Source organism: Podarcis bocagei (genome assembly GCF_964188305.1).
Source record: "Podarcis bocagei genome assembly, chromosome: 7".
NCBI classification, from domain to species: domain Eukaryota; kingdom Metazoa; phylum Chordata; class Lepidosauria; order Squamata; family Lacertidae; genus Podarcis; species Podarcis bocagei.
Genome location: NC_138132.1, coordinates 70665831 through 70685098, shown reverse-complemented (window position 1 = coordinate 70685098; position 19268 = coordinate 70665831). Strand labels below are relative to the sequence as shown.

Sequence of the window (19268 nt, the reverse complement as noted above, 5' to 3'; positions counted from 1 at the left end):
CCCTCCTGTGGTTTTAAGCAATGACTGGACCTAATGGTCAGGGGTCCCTTTACCTTTTTTATTCAGAAGCATTATGGCCTCTGACCATGGAGGAAGGCTACTGTTGCTAGTAGCCATTGATAGCATTATTCTCTATGAATTTGCCCAATCCTCTTTTAAAGTGGTTCAAGAGGGTGGCCATTGCTGTCTCCTGAAGGAGTAAGTTCCATAATACTTTCTTTTTACCTGTTCTGAATCTTCCAGCCTTCACCTTCATTGGATGTCCACAAGTTTTAATGTTGCCTAAACTTTTTATGAACACTTTCTAATGCTACAATATCTCCTTTGGAGGTGAGGTAATCAGTATTCCAAAAGTGGTTGCACCATAGGTTTGTAGAAAGACATCACAACTGATTCTGCAACTTGGCAAATGCAAAGGTCAGTGCTGGTTAGGAGGAGAACAGGTTTTCCAAATCCACCTTCCAGGCAGATGGGTTGTCCCCTCTTGGTGGCCGTCCATGGAGAACGAATGAGAAGTTCTAGCACACTCCCATTCACATTTGCACCTTGTTCCTCTTTCCAGTATTCCCCGTTGCTCAAGAAGCTCTACTGTCAGATTGCGAAGACGTGCCCCATCCAGATCAAAGTGTCAACGCCTCCTCCTCCGGGGACTGTCATCCGAGCCATGCCAGTCTACAAGAAGGCAGAGCATGTGACAGAAGTGGTGAAGCGGTGTCCAAACCATGAGCTCGGGCGCGACTTCAATGACGGTGAGATCAGGTTCAGCAGGAAATGTATGCCGTTGTTTCTCAAGAAGTTCAGGAATGCATTGGGTTGTCTCCAGCTATGATTTACTCAGAACAGACCCACTGAAATCAGTGGAACTTAGTTATCCATAGGACCATAAAACTCTAGAGTTGAAAGGGACCCAACAGGCCATCTGGTCAATCTTCATGTCTATTCGTTTCAATGTGTCCACTTTGAACAGGGCTCACACTGAATATGACCCTCTGCCCCCTTATAATGGGTTGTCCATTGCGATTAGTTTGGCAGAAGACAGTGAGAGCAACACTAGGCGGCACCAGAGCCAATGAGAGGCAAAGTTCATCCCTTACTGATGTCAAGACCGCAGGCACATCAGGGCAGACTGAGGTTGGTAAGGTGGATTGCTTCCCCCCAGCAGCCAGTCATAAGGACAATCTTGTTGGCTTACATTATGATGGGTCTTGGCCTCACAGGAATTTCTGCTGTTGATGTTGACATTCCGTTGAGTGGCATTTCTGGCTTCTCCATCCAAAAAGGCAACTAAAGGAGCAAATACTTGCAGTTAAGCCTGCTTTTTGTCTTCACAGGTCTCTCGGCTCCTGCAAGCCACTTAATCCGCGTGGAAGGCAACAACCTATCTCAGTATGTGGATGACCCTGTAACTGGGAGGCAGAGCGTGATGGTTCCTTATGAACCTCCCCAGGTAATCTGACTTGCTAATGGGGGGGGGAGCAAGGTTTGAAGCAATAGGCATAATTTCTCTCTCTCTCTTTTGCGGGTGGTGGGTGGAGGTTGCTAGACCTCTTGAGGATCAGAGCCAGAGGGAGGAGCCTGGGAATCCACAATGTTGATTGGAGAACAGGGTGGAGCTTTCAGGAAAAGCATGCTTCTCATGTAGAGGCAGCTACTGGCAGACTGAAGTTTTAAATTCACTATTCTCACCACTATATGGTAACAGCCAGAGGTTTCACATACACACAAGCCCTGCACTCATCTCTCCATCCAGGCACACAAAAGGCAGTATATCAGTCACCTAGAATAAAATATTGGAGGGGCCCAGGGAAGCTCTGCTCTGCATAATCAATCACATGATGTGGTGCAGTGCACTATTTGAATGGCAATGCCCATCAACTTGGGGGGGCCCTCAAATATTTTATTGGGGGGACCGAAGACCCCTTGGCCCCTAGGAGTTGGATCCTACCATCACAGTCAAGAAGGAGGGCAGAACAGGGCCATTGAGAGCTATTGTGTGAGGATAGGGGAAAGGGTGTTGTCTGAGAAGAGTTTCAAGGGCCATATAGAAAGACCCTTGAGGGCCACATCCAGCTCTTGGGCCTGAGGTTCCCCACTCCTGCTGCACAGAGTGCAGCATCCCACTGTGTGGGAAAGGAAGAGGACACCGGTGCAAATCAGGTTTCTCCACTTCTAAGGGCCAAGCTTCTAAGGGACTTGGGTGGTGCTGTGGGACTCAGGTGACGCTGTGGGTTAAACCACAGAGCCTAGGACTTGTTGACAGTTCGAATCCCCGCGACAGGGTGAGCTCCTGTTGCTCGGTCCCTTCTCTTGCCAACCTAGCAGTTTGAAAGCACGTCAAAGTGCAAATAGATAAATAGGTACCGCTCCAGCGGGAAGGCGTTTCCATGCGCTGCTCTGATTCGCCAGAAGCGGCTTAGTCATGCTGGCCACATGACCCGGAAGCTGAACGCCGGGTCCCTCGGCCAGTGAAGCGAGATGAGTGCCGCAACCCCAGAGTCGGTCACGACTGGACCTAATGGTCAGGGGTCCCTTTACCTTTACCTTTAAGGGCCAAGCATGTTAAATAGGCCTTAAAAGGCAGCAGGGAGGAAGCAGTATTTAAGCTGGCCGGTTTTTATTCTGAAGGAAAAGCAGCTACGCGTGAGCATTGCCCAGTCTTAATCCACCACTGAGGTTGTAGCTCAGTGGCAGAGCATTTATTTTGCATGCAGATGGTTCCAGGTTCAATCCCCAGCATCGCCAGGTAGGACTGGGAATGTCCCCCTTTCATGAAAGATAAGCTAGTTGGACTGATGGTCTGACTAGATACAATGCAGCTTCTTTAACAGCTCCTCATCTGGAACCATGAGGACTAGAATCTTACTTTCACTTTAAGGACTGGAAATGTCCCCTGCCTGAAACTCTCAAGACTGCTGCCAGCCAGTGGAGACAGTACTGAGCTAGATGGATCAATAGCCTGTCTTAGCATAATGAAGGGCTGCAGCTGAGTTGCAGAGCATCTGTTGTGCGCGAAGAAGGTCCCAGGTATCTCCAGGTAGGGCTGGGAATATCCCTGTGTCTGAAATCCTGGAAAGCCACTGGCAGTCAGCATAGGCAATCCTGATCTAGCTGGACCATTGGTTTCACTTGGTGCAAAGCAGCCTCCTAACTTTCGCCTTACCTTCCTTCTGCATTCATTGAACTAGGGATCTGGGGGTATGACATATGTACCGCCAATGTTTGCAAACCCCAAGAAGGAAAACCAGATGTTAGCTGCATCTGCATTCAGGATGGGAACACCTACCAGGTGTGTTCTGCATCCTCGCCTGTCAAGAAGCACACCTGTAGCTCCTCGCTCTTTAAAGGATATGCCCACCTTCTACTGCTCTAAACTCACATACACTGCAGCATCTCAAAGGAGGAGAAATGCAGGAGAGTTTTAGGGGGAAGCCCAGAAGGAAAAATGAAGACTGCTTATAGGAAGGCTTGGATCTCCCCCTACTGTTGGACATCATTACTGCAACTTTGATTCCACGCTCATCTTGCAATGCTTCATGCCTTTCTATGCCAAAGAGCTCAAAGTGGCATGTGTAGTTCTCCCCTTCCCATCTTATACTTACAACAACCCTGCGAGATAGGTCAGGCTGAGAAATAGTGGCTGGCCCAGGGAAATCCAGCAAGCTTCATGGCTGAGTGAGACTTGAACCTGGGTCTCCAGAGCCTTTGTCTGCCACTCTAACCACTACACCACACTAAGCCTTTGCTTTCCACTTCAGGAAAAGGTCCGAGACCTCGAAAGGTCACCTACATTGGGGTGGGCAGAAGATTTACTAGTGGAGTTCTGAATGATCTTTCATAGATCAGCAAGGATTCTGACTCCTGTTTGTTTAATGATAGATGCAGCAACAACAAAGGTTTCCCCCTTATAAATTTCACCCTCTAAACTGTTTTTGTTTTTGCTTTTTTGGTGGAGGAAGGAGGCTTGTTTATGGGGTCTATTATTATTATTATTATTATTATTATTATTATTATTATTATTATTATTATTAATTACCCTGCCTTTTTCCCCTGACAGCACTCAAGGCAGCTTACAGATAAAAATGAGAACTGCTAAAAACGTAGACGAAAACCAACATTTAAAATGTTCTTAAACCATGCCAGCATATTGGACCTCCACACAAATAATTTTGGGAGACTTGGGACTTAAAGAAGAATAAGAATTGGCTGTTTGGTTTGTGAAATTGTGGGTTGAATTTGGGTTCCTGCCCTTGCACAGCCCTTCGTTTAGATTAGTACTGTCTACAATGATTGGCAGTGCCTCTCCAAGGTTTCATACTGCCTTACTTGGAAATGCCAGAGATTGAACCTGGTGCCATCTGCATGCATAGCAGATGCTGTACTGCTGAGCCATGCCTTTTCCTCAAACCCATTCCCATCCAGCCGATCCCTTCTACTCTTAACCTTTTCCCCTGTCCTTTTCCAGCAAATGGGCCAGATCCCCACCCACCTCCAGCTATAATAATAATGTTATGCATATCCCAGACATGGCTCACCACACCTTCTCTCCCCTCTTTCTCCTTCGGCAGGTGGGTACCGAATTCACCACCATCCTCTACAACTTCATGTGCAACAGCAGCTGTGTGGGTGGAATGAACAGGAGACCCATCCTCATCATCATCACCTTGGAGACCAGAGAGTGAGTCAGTCATGTGAACACCAGCTCTCCAAGAGGACATGCAACTCCCCAATGGACAGTCAGATGAGTGGGGTTGATTTGTGCTGGGTTGGGAAGGTAGATGAAGATTGGAGCCGTGCCTCTATAGGGGGTATTCCCTTGAAGACAGTTTGGAAATGCATGTGAAGTGCAGCCAACAGGTTGCTTACTGGCACATGCTTTTTAGATTGGCCTTATGTCAAGTGCACTGGGTTCTGATCTGTTTCCATGCCAAACCCAAGGTGATGGTTCTTCCTTCTGATGTGCTAAACCACATGTAGGAAGCCAGTGAATCCCTGACCATTGGCCATGCTGGGTGTGTGTTGTCAGAATTTGAATTAGGGGCAAGAGGGGAAAGGTTGGATCCCATCCCCCACTACCCACACCAAGTCAGCCCTCCCTCTAATGCTATTAACTGAAGAAATAACAGCAGGAGATGGATTCACCAACTCCTGTGTTATATCTAGTTTGGCCCTAACACACCCAGAGTCAGGCTTTGGACCTTCCTCCTTTGTTATCATTCTTCTGCTTCCCGCTACTGCCACCACACAGCAGCTCATGGAAGTATGCAAAGTTATCCCCTTCCCATTTGACAACTAGTACAGTGGTTTACTGTATCAGCGTAGCACGTAGGAGACCTCAATATCTCCTGATCTGAACCCACCCAGACCCTTAAATCTCTTCTGAGGTCCTCTACTGGGTTCCTTCTTTAAGGGAGGCTTGGAAAAGGATGGTGAGGTAGAGGTCCTTCTCAGCTGTGGCTCCCAGACTGCAGAACACTCTCCCCAGTGAGCCCCACCTGACACCTTCATTGACATATTGTTGATGCCAAGTAAAAATGTATCTTTCCCCACTTCAGGCTTTTGATAAACTAGGAAGATTATCGTTTTTGCTGCCAAACTTTCCACGGCCATTCTTTTAGGGAGGGATTGTTTTGAATATTTTTGTGACTTGCACTTTTTTTTAATGAATGTGTTAACATTACAAGACATTACACTGTATTCATGTTTTTATGTTACTGCTAATCACAGTAACAAGTCTAATAATAATTATAATAATTATAAACAAGGTCACCAGGTTGCATCCAACTATGTTCTGCTCAGAGCAGACCCCGTGAAATTAATGGACTCAAGGTAGTCATGTCCATAGGTTTCAGTGGGTCTTCTCTGGGTAGGACTAACATTAGATACAGCCCACTGTTGGTATAGAGGTTTACGTCTGCTGAATTGACATTGTCTTTGCTTCTCAGCGGACAGGTCTTGGGGAGGAGGTCATTTGAAGGCCGAATCTGCGCTTGTCCTGGCAGAGACCGGAAAGCGGATGAGGACCATTACCGAGAGCAGCAGGCCCTGAATGAAAGCGTGGCGAAAAATGGCAACCCAAATAAGCGGAGTAAGTCTTTGGGTTGTGGATCGTGGGCAGCATTTAAAAAAGGACAGCTGCCCCCAAGGCAGCTTCCTATATACCAAAACATAAAATGACCCAAATGACTGGAGCTAATTGGCCGTAGGATCCTAGGTATGAACAGGGTTCGCAGGACCATGGACAGGTCACTGGAAGCTGCCTATCTGTTGCTGCATGAGATAAAAGAAAGTACAGTGGTACCTCGGGTTACATACGCTTCAGGTTACAGACTCTGCTAACCCAGAAATATTACCTCGGGTTAAGAACTTTGATTCAGGATGAGAACAGAATTCATGCAGCGGTGGCGCAGTGGCAGCGGGAGGCCCCATTAGCTAAAGTGGTGCTTCAGGTTAAGAACAGACCTCCAGAACGAATTAAGTTCTTAACCCGAGGTACCACTGTACTGTGTTTCTAGACACAGGTATGCACTTTAAAGCTCCATAGACTCATAGAATTGTAGATGGAACGGTGGAACTTGCAACCACAGGAGCCAGCAATGACCACCAGCTTGGGTGGCTTTAAAAGGTTAGACAAATTCACAGAGAAGTCTTATCTATAGCCATGATGGACCGTTGAGGCAGCAATGCATTACACCACCTTGAGCTGCAGGTTCTCCGCCATTCTCCCCAAGATGCCTTTGCACTGTCGCAACCTTGGCTCAAATTAAGCCCTGTCTAATAGCAGTCATTGTTTCCTTCTCTCCCCTCACCCAGCTTTCAAGCAAAGTCCTCAAGGTATTCCAGCACTGGGAGCTGGAGTGAAGAAAAGGAGGCATGGGGAAGAAGAGACATATTACGTACCTGTAAGTAGCACCTGAGACTGGTTTGTGTTTGTGTGCATGTACAAGTGTCAAGCCACTCTAGCACGCTTTAAGATAAACTAGATCATGGCTTTCCAAGGTGGCATGCACAGTCACCAGTGAACTCACCACTGCCTCCTATGATGCCTGCAAAAGGTCCCAATGAACATCCCCCCCCCAAAAAAAAAGATCCATTGCACATTTGAACTGTGATCATAGAACCATAGAACTATTGAGTTGCAAGGGACACCAAGAGTCCAAGAGGCATCTTGAGAGGTGATGGGCTCTGCTACTCTGGAGGGATGAAAGCAGAGGCTGCAGCCGCAGATCCTGCACTGAACGGGGGAAGGTTAGATTGGATGACCCCCCCCCCTCAGGGTCCCTTCCGATTCTTTTGATTCTAACTCACATCTGTTCTCCTTGATTCAGGTACGTGGCAGAGAGAACTTTGAGATCCTAATGAAGATCAAGGAGAGCCTGGAGCTGGTGGAGCTGGTTCCGCAACAGCTGGTCGACTCCTACCGCCAGCAACAGCAACAGCTCTTGCAACGCCAGTAAGTCCCCAATTGTCTTTCCCCAATCTTCCCCCAAAACAACTTGCAGCACTATTAGGGTGAACAGGGTGCTGGAGGAGGATGGGGACAAAACAAGATTTAGTTGGGACTGCCTCTAATTCGCTCTGGCACCACCTGTGTTGCAAGCCACTTTGTATTTTTACAGAAGAGCGGATTCTATGTTTTCAAAACCATTCAGCAAATTTCAAATGTTTCAAGGATGGTTAACCCTTTGGTCCATCAGCTATTGCAGGATGGCAGTTTGCATGAGAGCGCAAGTTTATTTATTTATTTTTATTTTTATTTAATTTATTTTTTATTAGTTTCAAATTCATTATGCAACACCAAACATTAAAGCAACAAAAAAGACAAACAAAACACAAGAAAACAACAAAAAAGAAGAAAAACATTACATAACATAAAACACCAACAAGTTAAACTTACAATAACTACATAACTAAATCACACAACAATAGTTGACTTCCCTTCAACTCGGTTTTGGAATATGTTACAAAAGGTTTCCTATCTGCAGTTTCGTTTTCTTAAAACTCTTTGCGTCACAAGCGTTATATCGAGCCTACTGTGATTTTTAGATTTTTTACATCTGTTTCAATATATGTCATAAATTTATTCCATTCATTATTAAACTTTGTACCTTTTTGGTTTCTTATTTTCTGTGTCATTTTTGCCAATTCTATATAGTCAAATAATTTTGATTGCCACTCATTTATAGTTGGGATTTTTGATGTCTTCCAGTTTTGTGCTATTAGTGTTCTAGCAGCCACTGTTGCATATTGGAAAGAGCGCAAGTTTAAATAAGCTGATTGATTGATTGATTGATTGATTGATTGATTGAATGCTTACTGGAGCAAACTTCTCCTACCCTCCCACTCATCCCTGCCCCTGACTACCAAACTCTATTCCCCATGCAGGACTCACCTTCAGCCTCCTTCTTCCTATGGCCCAGTTCTCTCGCCAATCAACAAGCATCACACGGGAGGGATCAATAAGCTGCCATCCGTCAACCAGCTTGTGGGGCAGCCCCCGCAGCACAGCTCCGGCGCTGGGACCACCCTTGGGCCGATGGGTAAGGCAAGGCACCTAATGCAAAAGGCCAAAAATGTTTTCTTATTGTCTGTGCAGCACCCTTTCTCTGAATCTCCCTGGTTCCCTACAGACACCCTGTCATTTCATTTCCTGTAGTCAATTTCAGTGTGCCTGTATTTTGGGCTTCTTGCATGCTACCTGAGCCAGCCTCTCAGGGCTGTATAGAATGGGATATATAGTTTTCTAAATAAAATGGAAAGCCTCACTCTTCCTTTTGGAACCGAGATGGGGCGATTTGGGAATATGGAAGTGTAAACAGCTGCTTTGTGCTGAGTCAAACCATTGGATCATCTAGCTTACTGTTGTCCACACTGACTGGCAGCAGCTCTCCTGGGTTTCATACTCAGGGGGTATTCCCAGCTCTACCTGGAGAAGCCAGGGATTGATCTTGGAGTGGGGTTCTTCATGCAAAGCAGACACTCTACCACTGAGCTACAGCCCTTCCCCAAACTTGTGAGAGCTACTTTGTGGTTCCTTTTTCTCTTTTTACAAAACTCCCAAGGTTCTAGCAAACTGGATTCAAGTGTAAAATAATGGCTATCAGGTGTGGGGGGGAAGCACCTCCAACAGCCAAGAAGAGACGATGCCATCTGGACTTGGCTGCCCGTTTTTTGACCACCCTAAGTCTCTGTTTTAAAAACAAATAAAATTTAAAATGGCTTTCCTTTCCTGCAATGTATTCTTGACTTGTAACTGACCAGCTAAACTGTCTCTGCCTGATGCCTGAGTGAGGAAAATGGGATAGGACATCAAGCTTACCCTGAGCTGCAAAATCAACCACCGTTACCTGGTGGTAACCCCACTAAATTCAGCGGGACTTACTTCTGAGTGGACATAGCTAGGTTTGGAGCCATAGATGGCTTTGAATGGGCTAATGGCCCATCACAAAGCCATTTTTGGCTCTTTGTTGTTTGGCTGCAAACATTCTAAGAGGGAAATTTATTAACTTTGGAAGGGAACATGCAAGGAAGGATTGTGAATATCTGTTGATGACTGCTTTGTGTGTGTCTATTATGTGCTACACACACACACCACACACCATTTAAAAATACATACTTGTTGCATCAGAGGATGACTAGATGGAACACAGGCATGTGCAAAAAGACCCAACTGCAGCAGAACAAAAATTGTCAGGTGAAAGGGCAAATGAATATTGGCATGGATTGAGGCATGTTCTAACATCCCTATCTGGGTGTAAACCCAAGTGAACTCAGTGTGATTTACTTCTGAGTACACACATGCACCATTGTATTGTGAGACTGTCCTCCTAAGCCCAGCATGCACCTGGGGAACAGTGATACTTACACATGGTGCCAATCGATGCCTATGTGCCCACCTTTGCCCACTTTGGAGCCAGCACAATGTCCCCGCTAAATACATATATTTCGCATGGGATAGCCATTTTTGATCATGCCCCACCCCAAGGCATCCATTTTGCACTACGCTGCAGCCATTTTGTGGCATTTTCTCAACATTCTCTATGATCCCATTGGCCCCGAAGGGTTGGCAGCCTCTGAGTTGTGTAAGGTTGTACCTGGAATGTATTTTGCAAACTCACCAGGCTGGTTTGCTGCCATTTCTTGAACCCAGGGCCAGGAATGCTGAACAGCCACACCATGCAGTCCAATGGAGAAATGAACGGTGGGCACCCCTCGCAGTCCATGGTCTCAGGGTCGCATTGCACGCCCCCTCCGCCCTACAACCCAGACCCAAACCTTGTCAGGTAGGAAGAAGGTTGCTCAGCATGGGTCAACTCAGCAACGCCTGGTTTTGTTTTTGTTTAACCACACACTAACCTCTGTAGCAACTGGTTTGCTTAGGCCAGAGCTTTCCAAACTCTTCATGTCGGTGGCACACTTTTTAGACGTGCATCGTTTCGCGAAACAGTAATTCAGTTTTGCTAGCAAACCGAAGGTTAAACTAACCCCTTATGATACAGGCCCTTATCGTGTGACAACACTTCAGCCGACACACTAACATGTTGCAACACACAGTTTGGAAAGCTCTGGCTTAGGCAATGTTCTGTTGGGAGATGGGTGGGAGAGAAAGCGCTCCGTTCACAACTTGTTTTCTTTAGCTAAGGGATAACAAGATGTTTAAAGTGGCATCACAGAGTTTTAAATGTTTGGTACGGATGTGGCCTAGATGTTGCTGCCCTCCAGCTCCAGCCAGCAGGTCCAAAGGTCATGGATGATGGAAGTTGTAGTCCATCAACATTTGAAGGGCGCCACGTTGGCTACCCCTGCCTTAAGCCGCATTTCCTACCACCGCTGTCCCTATTAACCCATCATATTCTTAAAAATTGGTTTCTGTCAGCATTAAATGGGAGCCGGGGCAGGGGGAAGGGGACATGTTATGGGAACCATTTCCCCTCAATATTACAAAATATCTTATCAGTTATTGGAGCCATCCTAGGATATGAGAAGCTTGTCCGTTATTTTACCATTCCTAGATTACCTTACTGATAAGAGTTTAATGTACCTGAGGACATTATTCTACCCCCCCCCCCATTATATATCTATATATTTTTTCTTTTTCTTCTTCTTCTGCAGTTTTTTAACAGGTTTGGGGTGCTCAAACTGCATTGACTATTTCACTTCACAAGGGTTACAGACTCTTTACCACCTGCAGAACTTAACTCTAGAGGTAAATACCGAGAAGATCTGTCGCTCTGTTTCTCTTGGGGCTGTCACTCTCAAAACAACATTTTTGGGGATGGGATTGCAGGGGGGGGGGAGAGAGATCTCAATCAGCTGAAATGCATGCTTGTCACAGGAGAAATATCTTGACGATATTATTAGTTCAACAATAAAGACAATTACTTAGAGCACCCTTCCCCACAAGCTTGGGTACTCAGGTATGGTTGAACAGGCCAAAAACTCAGTGGTAGAACATCTGCTTTGCATGCAGAATAATAATAATAATAATAATAATAATAATAATAATAATAATAATAATAATAATAATAATAATAATAATAATAATAATGTGACTTTCCCACACAATCATTGGTTGCATTTTTGTTCTAAAAATATGAAGAGCACATAGCAGAAAATGGTGAAATAATGTGGTCAGTTCTGTCAAGCACTGAACAGTTAATGCAAAACTTCATGCAACTTTCAAAATAATCCAGATTTACTCTGTAAACCACATGGAGTCTCTTTTAGGGAAAAAGGTGGTATACAAATATTATTATTATTATTATTATTATTATTATTATTATTATTATTATTATTATTATTATTATTATTATGCCACCCATCTAACTGGGTTGCCTCAGCCACTCTGGGTGGCTCCCAACAAAATATTAAAAACACAATCAAACGTTAACCATTAAAAACGTCTCTAAACAGGGCTGCCTTCAGATGTCTTCTAAAAGTCAAATATTTATTTGTTTGACATCTGATGAGAAGGTCCCTAGTTCAATCTCCAGGTATCTCCAGGTAGGAAATGTCCCCCACCTGAAACCCATCAGTGTAGACAATAGGGAGCTTGCAGGATGATACTGAGCTAGATACATATTCTGAGGGAAAGCACACATTTAAATATGACAGAAAAACATATTCTGAGAGTGAATACATGTTAGAACCCATAATCTGAAAGAAAAATATATTCTGAGAGAAAATGCGCCTTTGAATATGTGTTCTGAGGAAAAAACATATTCTGAGAGAGAATGCAATGTATTCTGAGGGGAAATGCACAATTGAATATGTATTCTGAGCAAAAAACACATTGTGAGAAAGAACACACCTTCAAGCAGCTTCTGAGAAAAATGCACATTTAAATATGCATTCTGTGAGGAAAACATATTCTGAGAGAGAATACAATATATTCTGAGGGAAAATGCATATGTGAATACGAATTTTGAATGAAAAACATATGAGAAAGAATACACATTTAAATGCATGGGGGGAGGCCTATTTCGATATGTGCTCTGAGAGAAAACGGACATTTAGATATGTGTTGTGAGAGAAAATACCTTAAATGTGTATTCTGTGAGGAAAACCTATTCTGAAAGGATACATATTTAAACACAGATTCTGAGAAAAGCACACATTTAAACACATGTTCTGGGAGAAAATATGCAGTTAAGCATGGGTTTTGTGAGGTGTTGTTGTTTTTTAATGGCAGATGAAAGGGAATTATAGGTAAAAACATATGAAAGCGGTATGGGTCAGAAATTAGGCAGAGTTCTGTATCTCTACCCACTGTCCCCTGAGCAACCTTCCCCAAACATTCTGCCCTCCTATCATCCTTGCTGATCAGCCATGCTGGGATGGGAGTTGGAGTCCAGTCATGTCTGGCGGTTTCCAGGCTGGAAAAGGCTGCTCTAAGGGAACCCTACACACATGTCTGTCCAATAAATGCCACATGTTGCGCAGAACCAAGTCTTCACCATGTCGTATTTTGGTGCCATGCATTGTATGTCATTTTCCGCTCCGGGCTTCAAGCACTGAACAGAAAACTCACAGAATAAGGGCTTTTCCTTCCACAAACACCTGGAGCCAGTTGCACAGTCTTAGACTGGAATCAAAAGCTGCTTGCTGCTTAACCCCATAAAGTTTAGCATTGTGTGTTCGCTTGTTTTTTTGTTTTATTGTTTTAAAAAAGAAAGATCCCATTTTTGCATGAAGACTTTCCATGTTTCCTGAGTTATGCCCACACCTAACTCCCAACAGAGAAGCCTTTCATAACTTGATGCTCTCCAGACATTTTGGGCTCCATCTCTTTTTGTTGTCATTGTTTAAAAAACCCCCAATGAGGTGCTGATACTCATTTCTTCATAAAAGTTATCTGAGTGCCGGTAAAAAATGGCTGGCATCATCAGCAAGAAAAGAGAGGCAGTGGTACTGCCAACTCCCTGCAAAATAAATCCAAAACATCTGTAGGGCACAACATTAGGGAAAGCTGTAATAGCGTATTACAGTGCTTACTGTTTTAACTAAATTAACACTTGCGCATGAATCCATGGTTGTTTTCATGAGTGGGACTTAAAACTGGCTGTGTTGTAAATCAGTCCTCCGAGAAGAACGTGAGGCTTGTTTAGGCCTCTGTGTCTCCTCATTTCCTCCCCCAAATTCTCTCCTGCATGAATCACACATGGAGGGCCAGAGCACTTGCTATGTTAAACGTGTAGTACTTGGGCCTTCCATGTTTGTTTATTATTTATTTAGCTTGAAATAGTAGCCGTGAGGTAGAGAGATCAGGACTGGATAAGGCAAATCCCTAGAGAGGGATATCAATGGCTATGAGCAGCCACAATGGCTATGTGGAGGGAGGCAGTAATGTTTCTGAATGCGAATTATTGGAAAACACTGGAGGGAAGAGTGCTCTTGGTGGGCTTTCCAAAGACATCTGGTTGACCTCTGTGAGAACAGGATGCTGGGCGAGATGGGCTGTCGGCCTGATGCAGCGGGCTCTTCTTATATTAAGGTTACCAGATGTCCCCATTTCCTGGGGACAGTCCCAAGATTTACAAATCACTCCCCACACAAAGTTGGGACGTGGGTGGTGCTGCGGGTTAAACCACAGAGCCTAAGACTTGCCAATCAGAAGGTCAGCAATTTGAATCCCCACGATGGGCTGAGCTCCCGTTGCTCGGTCCCTGCTCCTGCCAACCTAGCAGTTTGAAAGCACCTCAAAGTGCAAGTAGATAAATAGGTACCGCTCTGGCAGGAAGGTCAACGGCGTTTTCATGCGCTGCTCTGGTTCGCCAGAAGCGGCTTTGTCATGCTGGCCACATGACCCAGAAGCTGTACGCTGGCTCCCTCAGCCAATAAAGCGAGATGAGCGCCGCAACCCCAGAGTGGCCACGACTGGACCTAATGGTCAGGGGTCCCTTTACCTTTTACCCCATACAAAATCCATTGAAGTTGGAAAGTGTCCCCGGATTCATTGGGAAAAAAATCTGGCAACTTGATCTTATATTCTTACAGTTCACCCAGTCCTTTTTGTCAACCCAATCTCCCAAACACCTTTCTCTGCAGGATCTTGGAGCACTGAAGATCCCGGAGCAGTACCGGATGATTATCTGGAGGGGCCTCCAGGAACTGAAGCAGGGCCACGACTACGGAGCCCAGCAGCTCATCCGCTCCAGCAGCAATGCCTCCACCATCTCCATCGGCACGTCTGGCGAGCTGCAGAGGCAACGTGTCATGGAAGCCGTTCACTTCCGCGTCCGCCACACCATCACCATCCCGAACCGCAGTGGGGCCGATGAGTGGGCGGACTTCGGCTTTGACCTCCCAGACTGCAAGTCCCGCAAACAGTCCATCAAAGAGGAATTCACAGAGGGAGAAATCAACTGAGTGTCTCTAGAGAGGTGCACGGAAACCAGCAAATTAAGGGCAAGGAACTGAACAATTGGACCTGAAAGGTATTTGGCACAACAGCCAGGCGGAACGAGCCTTTCGGGTAGCCACCGAAAAGTATTCTTTTTCAGAGCTTGGGGCAGGACGTGACGGTTGCGCTCTGGAGCTTAAATGCAGTCCTTTGCAATGTACCTTTTCACGAAGGGTAGCTAATTTGGCAGTTGCATTTAGCAGCAGGACATGCACTGGGTTAAAAAACCCCTGTGTTGTGTTGCACTTGGTTGTGTAGCAAACCTGGGTCAAATGTGTATCACAGCATCAAGTACCTTAAGGATATCATGTATCTCATTTTATCTATTCTCTTCCACCTCATCAGAAAAGTCTCCAAGCCCCTAACTTCTTTAAGTGAGAACAGGGCTGACCTATCGTACATCGTGGGAGGTCTCCATGGCCAACTGGAACCAAACCACTTAAGGACTTCTTTTATTTAACAGACTGCCAAAAAAAAAGTGTTTGTTTTTCTACAGTACTTTGCAGAACAGAAAAGCGGCTCTTTATGATTTGATTAACCTGAGGGATATCTGTGTTAGCTGGGTGAAGGCTTTGCCTAGCAAGACAACTTTGTACACACACGTTGTATATACAGTATACTCGCCATGATGTTGTAAGGTTTATTTTCTATGTAAGCTATTGTGAAGAGTTCACAGATGGACAAGGTTTCCCCCCTTTCTGAGGGGGTGCAAAGATGGCATTGTTCTTCCCCTACCCAAGAAAGGAAAACAATTCCACAACTGTTTCTAGAGTCAAAGGTTTATTGCTTGATCAAATCCAAATCATTATTTGGTCTTTGTAATGGATTCCTAAGCAAAACATCAAAAAAGCTATAGTTTTCATCTTTGGGAGAAATGCGCTCTCTGTCATTACACTTCTCCACACACAAAAACACACACAATGATATATAGTTTGGTACTAGCTGTTTCTTGCTTAGAAGCCCTATAGATGGGTTATGTTCCCTAGATTTCAGAACAAATTCATGCTTAGGTGATAAGGAGTAGCATTCAGCAATGTGTGTGTTTTATTGGCTGGAGTGCAAAATTTTGCTTTGTAAGAAAGTTGCTCTCTTTTTCTTTAAACTTTCTTCTTCTTTTGTCGCAGCACATTTCAATAGACTCCAGAAAGGTAAGAGGTTTTGGAGGGAGTTTCCAAATGCTATGGGACTCCAACTCTCAGCAGCTCCAGGCAGAATGGCCAAAGGTTAGGGATAATGGGAGTCGTAGTCCAACAACATCTGGAAGGACAACTGGTTAGTTACTCTTGCTTTAAAGCAACTCATTCCATCAGGTTGGCCACTTTGGGAACAGAATATAGCTATGAACAAGGGGTATATAATTTCTGTTAAATAAATCATCTGGATAGCTCAATTGGTTGGAGCTCAGTTGATGACACCAAGATTGCAGGTTTGATCTCCATAAGGGACAGCTACATATTCCTGCATTGCAGAGAGCTGGACTAGATGAACTTGGTTCCTCATAAGGCTTGGTTATCAGATTCTTGCATTGCCATCCTCTACCCTCCAGCCCGGGTGCCTAGAATTGGACACAGTACTCTTATAATCCCTCCAGATGTTGTTAACAATTCCAATTGCCATCAGCCCCAACCAACACAGCTAAGTGGCAGGGACGATGCAAGTTGTAGCCTAGCAATACCTGGAAGGCCTGAGGTTCCCCATTCTATCCCAGGTACACATAATCGGTACCTCTGGAAATTTCCTCCTGATTCTGACCAGGATTTTCGACATTGACTTTCCTTGTTTCACATGCTTCTGCTATTGTACGTTTCTGTTTTCTTGTCTTTGCTAAGAACAGTTTGCAATTCACCCATCCTGTTGCAGCATCCAGGTAGAATTTTAGAGCCCCCTTTTGTGACACTGTGTGATTTTGTTTGTTTGTTTGTTTGTTTAAAAGCCCCTTGCAGGGCAAGGGGAAATGTTTTGGTTTGGGTTTGTGTTTCTTGGTTTTTCAATAGGCTTCTTCTGGACTTCCATCCCTTAAAGAGAGAACTCTTTCAGAGGACTGCCCACTGTAAAGCAGGACACATACATCAGCTGCCCCTGCCACTGAACTAGCACAGCCAAAATGCTACAGATCTGTCACTCATTACGCAGCAAAAAAATCCTTCTCCTTTTCTCTCTCACCCACTTTGCATCACTACTCAGTGACTATCTCTAGGGAGCACCCAGATTTGCACCTTGTTAAAGATCCTGTCTGAAAACTGTGCATGTGTTTTTGTCCTGCAGGGGCTGAGACTTTGGGAACAGCCAAGATGCAATAGTGCTTGTGAAGCAGCAGCAAGTTAAAGCACTTTATGTTGTTCTTTCCCCCACTCTCTCACATCTTCAGTGGTCAGAAAAATGCTTTCCCGGAGCAGTATTACTATATATAATTAATCTGTGTGTGAGTGTGCGTGTGCATCTGCATGCTTATGTTACTAGCAAATTTCAAAATGTTGGGCACACGTCATGAGCAGCTTAAGGAAAAATCCAGAAGCTCTGGAAGCATCCTGGAGTCAGCAGCAGGGATGGGAGAGTACATTTGTTTAGTATGCATGCAAAGGTGAGCCTTCATTCGCACTTTCTGGAAAAATACGAGGACTGAAGCACAGCACAGTAATGTGTACAAACATGCATGTAAAGTGTACTTGTACCTAGAGGTATACAAGGTTCACAGTTTGCAAGAGAAAGGCCTATCACATTTTGTCAATTCATAGCCATACTGGAGAACGGAGACCCATGGGATTCACAGAGAGAGTGCATGTTGTTGACCTACCTGGGCTTCAGCTAGAGTTAGGCCTATATACACCTGCCAAAACCACAGCTTACTCTGGTAGATTCAAAACCACGAAAAGGGAAAGAAAGGTGTTGGCACTCTAGATAACTGTAGGGAACTCTGGAGTGGCATCTCTCTTTCCCTCCCCTTCTCTTTCTTTTCCTGCCTTCCTCCCTGTCCCTTGTTGAGAAAGAACATATGAGGAAGGAAGCCAGCACTTACAGGCTTCCACGCAGTCTGAAAACCCAGGCTGTCCACAGTGATGGGCTTGTGCCTGTTAGGGCTGCGAAGCAGGTGGCTCTGGAACCAATGACAGGCAGAACCAACGACAGTGGTACCTCGGGTTACATACGCTTCAGGTTACATACACTTCAGGTTACAGACTCTAGTAACCCAGAAATATTACCTCAGGTTAAGAACTTTGCTTCAGGTTGAGAACAGAAGTTGTGCTCTGGCGGTGCGGCAGTAGCAGCAGGCCCCATTAGCTAAAGTGGTGCTTCAGGTTAAGAACAGTTTCAGGTTAAGAACGGACCTCCAGAACGAATTAAATACTTAACCCGAGCTACCACTGTAACTACTTTTGTCCTCTTTCTCTGTGCCGAGTTCTACAAGAGTGAGAAGGCAGGTAAGCTTGGAGGAATCAAGGCTGAAGTTGGTGAGGCAGTGCCCTAATGGACAGGTGTGTGGGGCCCAGCTCCCTATGCCCATAGACATCTATGATGCCTCATTATTATTTTGACTCAATTTTCCCTGCTGTAACAAGTGGTGCTGAATGAGAGTCCCTTCTGGAATAACCGGGGGCAAAGTTAGATCTCCGCTGGCTAATCCTCAGAGGTCCACACTCAGTGTATGGACAACAAGCCATCAGCTCCCATGCGGCACTGTGCATGAGGCCAAACCAGTACCATGACCCCATTGCCCCTTCTATGGGTGGGGATTCCTCCTCCTTCATGCACAGGTCTTTCATGCAGTTGTATTTCCCAGATAAAACAGGGCAAAGAACAATCCATCTACATTGGTTTGTTCTGGAAATGGCCAGTAAACTTTCTGATGTCTGATACGGCAACCTCTGCATCTCGTCCTTCTGGTGGCTGCCTGACCCCTCTCAGGTGTGCGTGCCCAAGCTTTTTGGGATTCACCTTAACATGGGCTTAAGAAACACAAGTGGAGTTTAAACTTTGTCATGAATTGTGAGGTTTCGTTTCGTTTTTATTGTAATGATATCTTTGAGGGGGAGGGGCGGGGAAATGTGTTATTTTTATAGCTTTCTTGGGGTAACACAATAAATGGATTTCAAACGTCATTTGACTCAAAAGGGAGAGATGCATCGCTGTTGCACACACATGCACAAATGCGCACCCTTCCTTTCATGCTCCTAGCAAGGGAATTGATTCAAGCCAAAGGGTTGCATTCCCTTCTGGGGGCCACAAGCCAGTGGGAAGGAGGCGGTGCCTTTTCACAGAAGGCTAGTTTCTGCACACATTTTCTCTCCCCCATCCTGGCAAGCAAGAAGCATTCTCAGGAGTACAAGAGCACATTCCAGCCAAGCAAAAACACTTGGGTGCAAAACAGAGG

The 19268-nt window shown here is 45.1% G+C and overlaps 1 protein-coding gene across 2 annotated transcripts in view; it reads left to right on the top strand.

Annotated features, from left to right (window-relative positions):
* The window catches only part of TP73 (tumor protein p73), a 72917-nt gene extending 53921 nt beyond the window's left edge, over positions 1-18996 (top strand). Inside the window, exons 3-12 of one of the 2 annotated variants that reach the window (XM_081201540.1) lie at positions 563-749; positions 1332-1447; positions 4566-4675; positions 5943-6085; positions 6811-6899; positions 7326-7450; positions 8383-8537; positions 10148-10280; positions 11110-11203; positions 14545-18996. In XM_081201540.1, the coding sequence (XP_081057666.1) occupies positions 563-749; positions 1332-1447; positions 4566-4675; positions 5943-6085; positions 6811-6899; positions 7326-7450; positions 8383-8537; positions 10148-10280; positions 11110-11203; positions 14545-14865 (1473 nt within the window). In that variant the 3' untranslated portion in view covers positions 14866-18996. The remainder of the gene's footprint in view (positions 1-562; positions 750-1331; positions 1448-4565; positions 4676-5942; positions 6086-6810; positions 6900-7325; positions 7451-8382; positions 8538-10147; positions 10281-11109; positions 11204-14544) is intronic. The other variant, XM_081201541.1, reaches the window with a different exon arrangement.
* Positions 18997-19268: the final 272 nt, after the last annotated feature.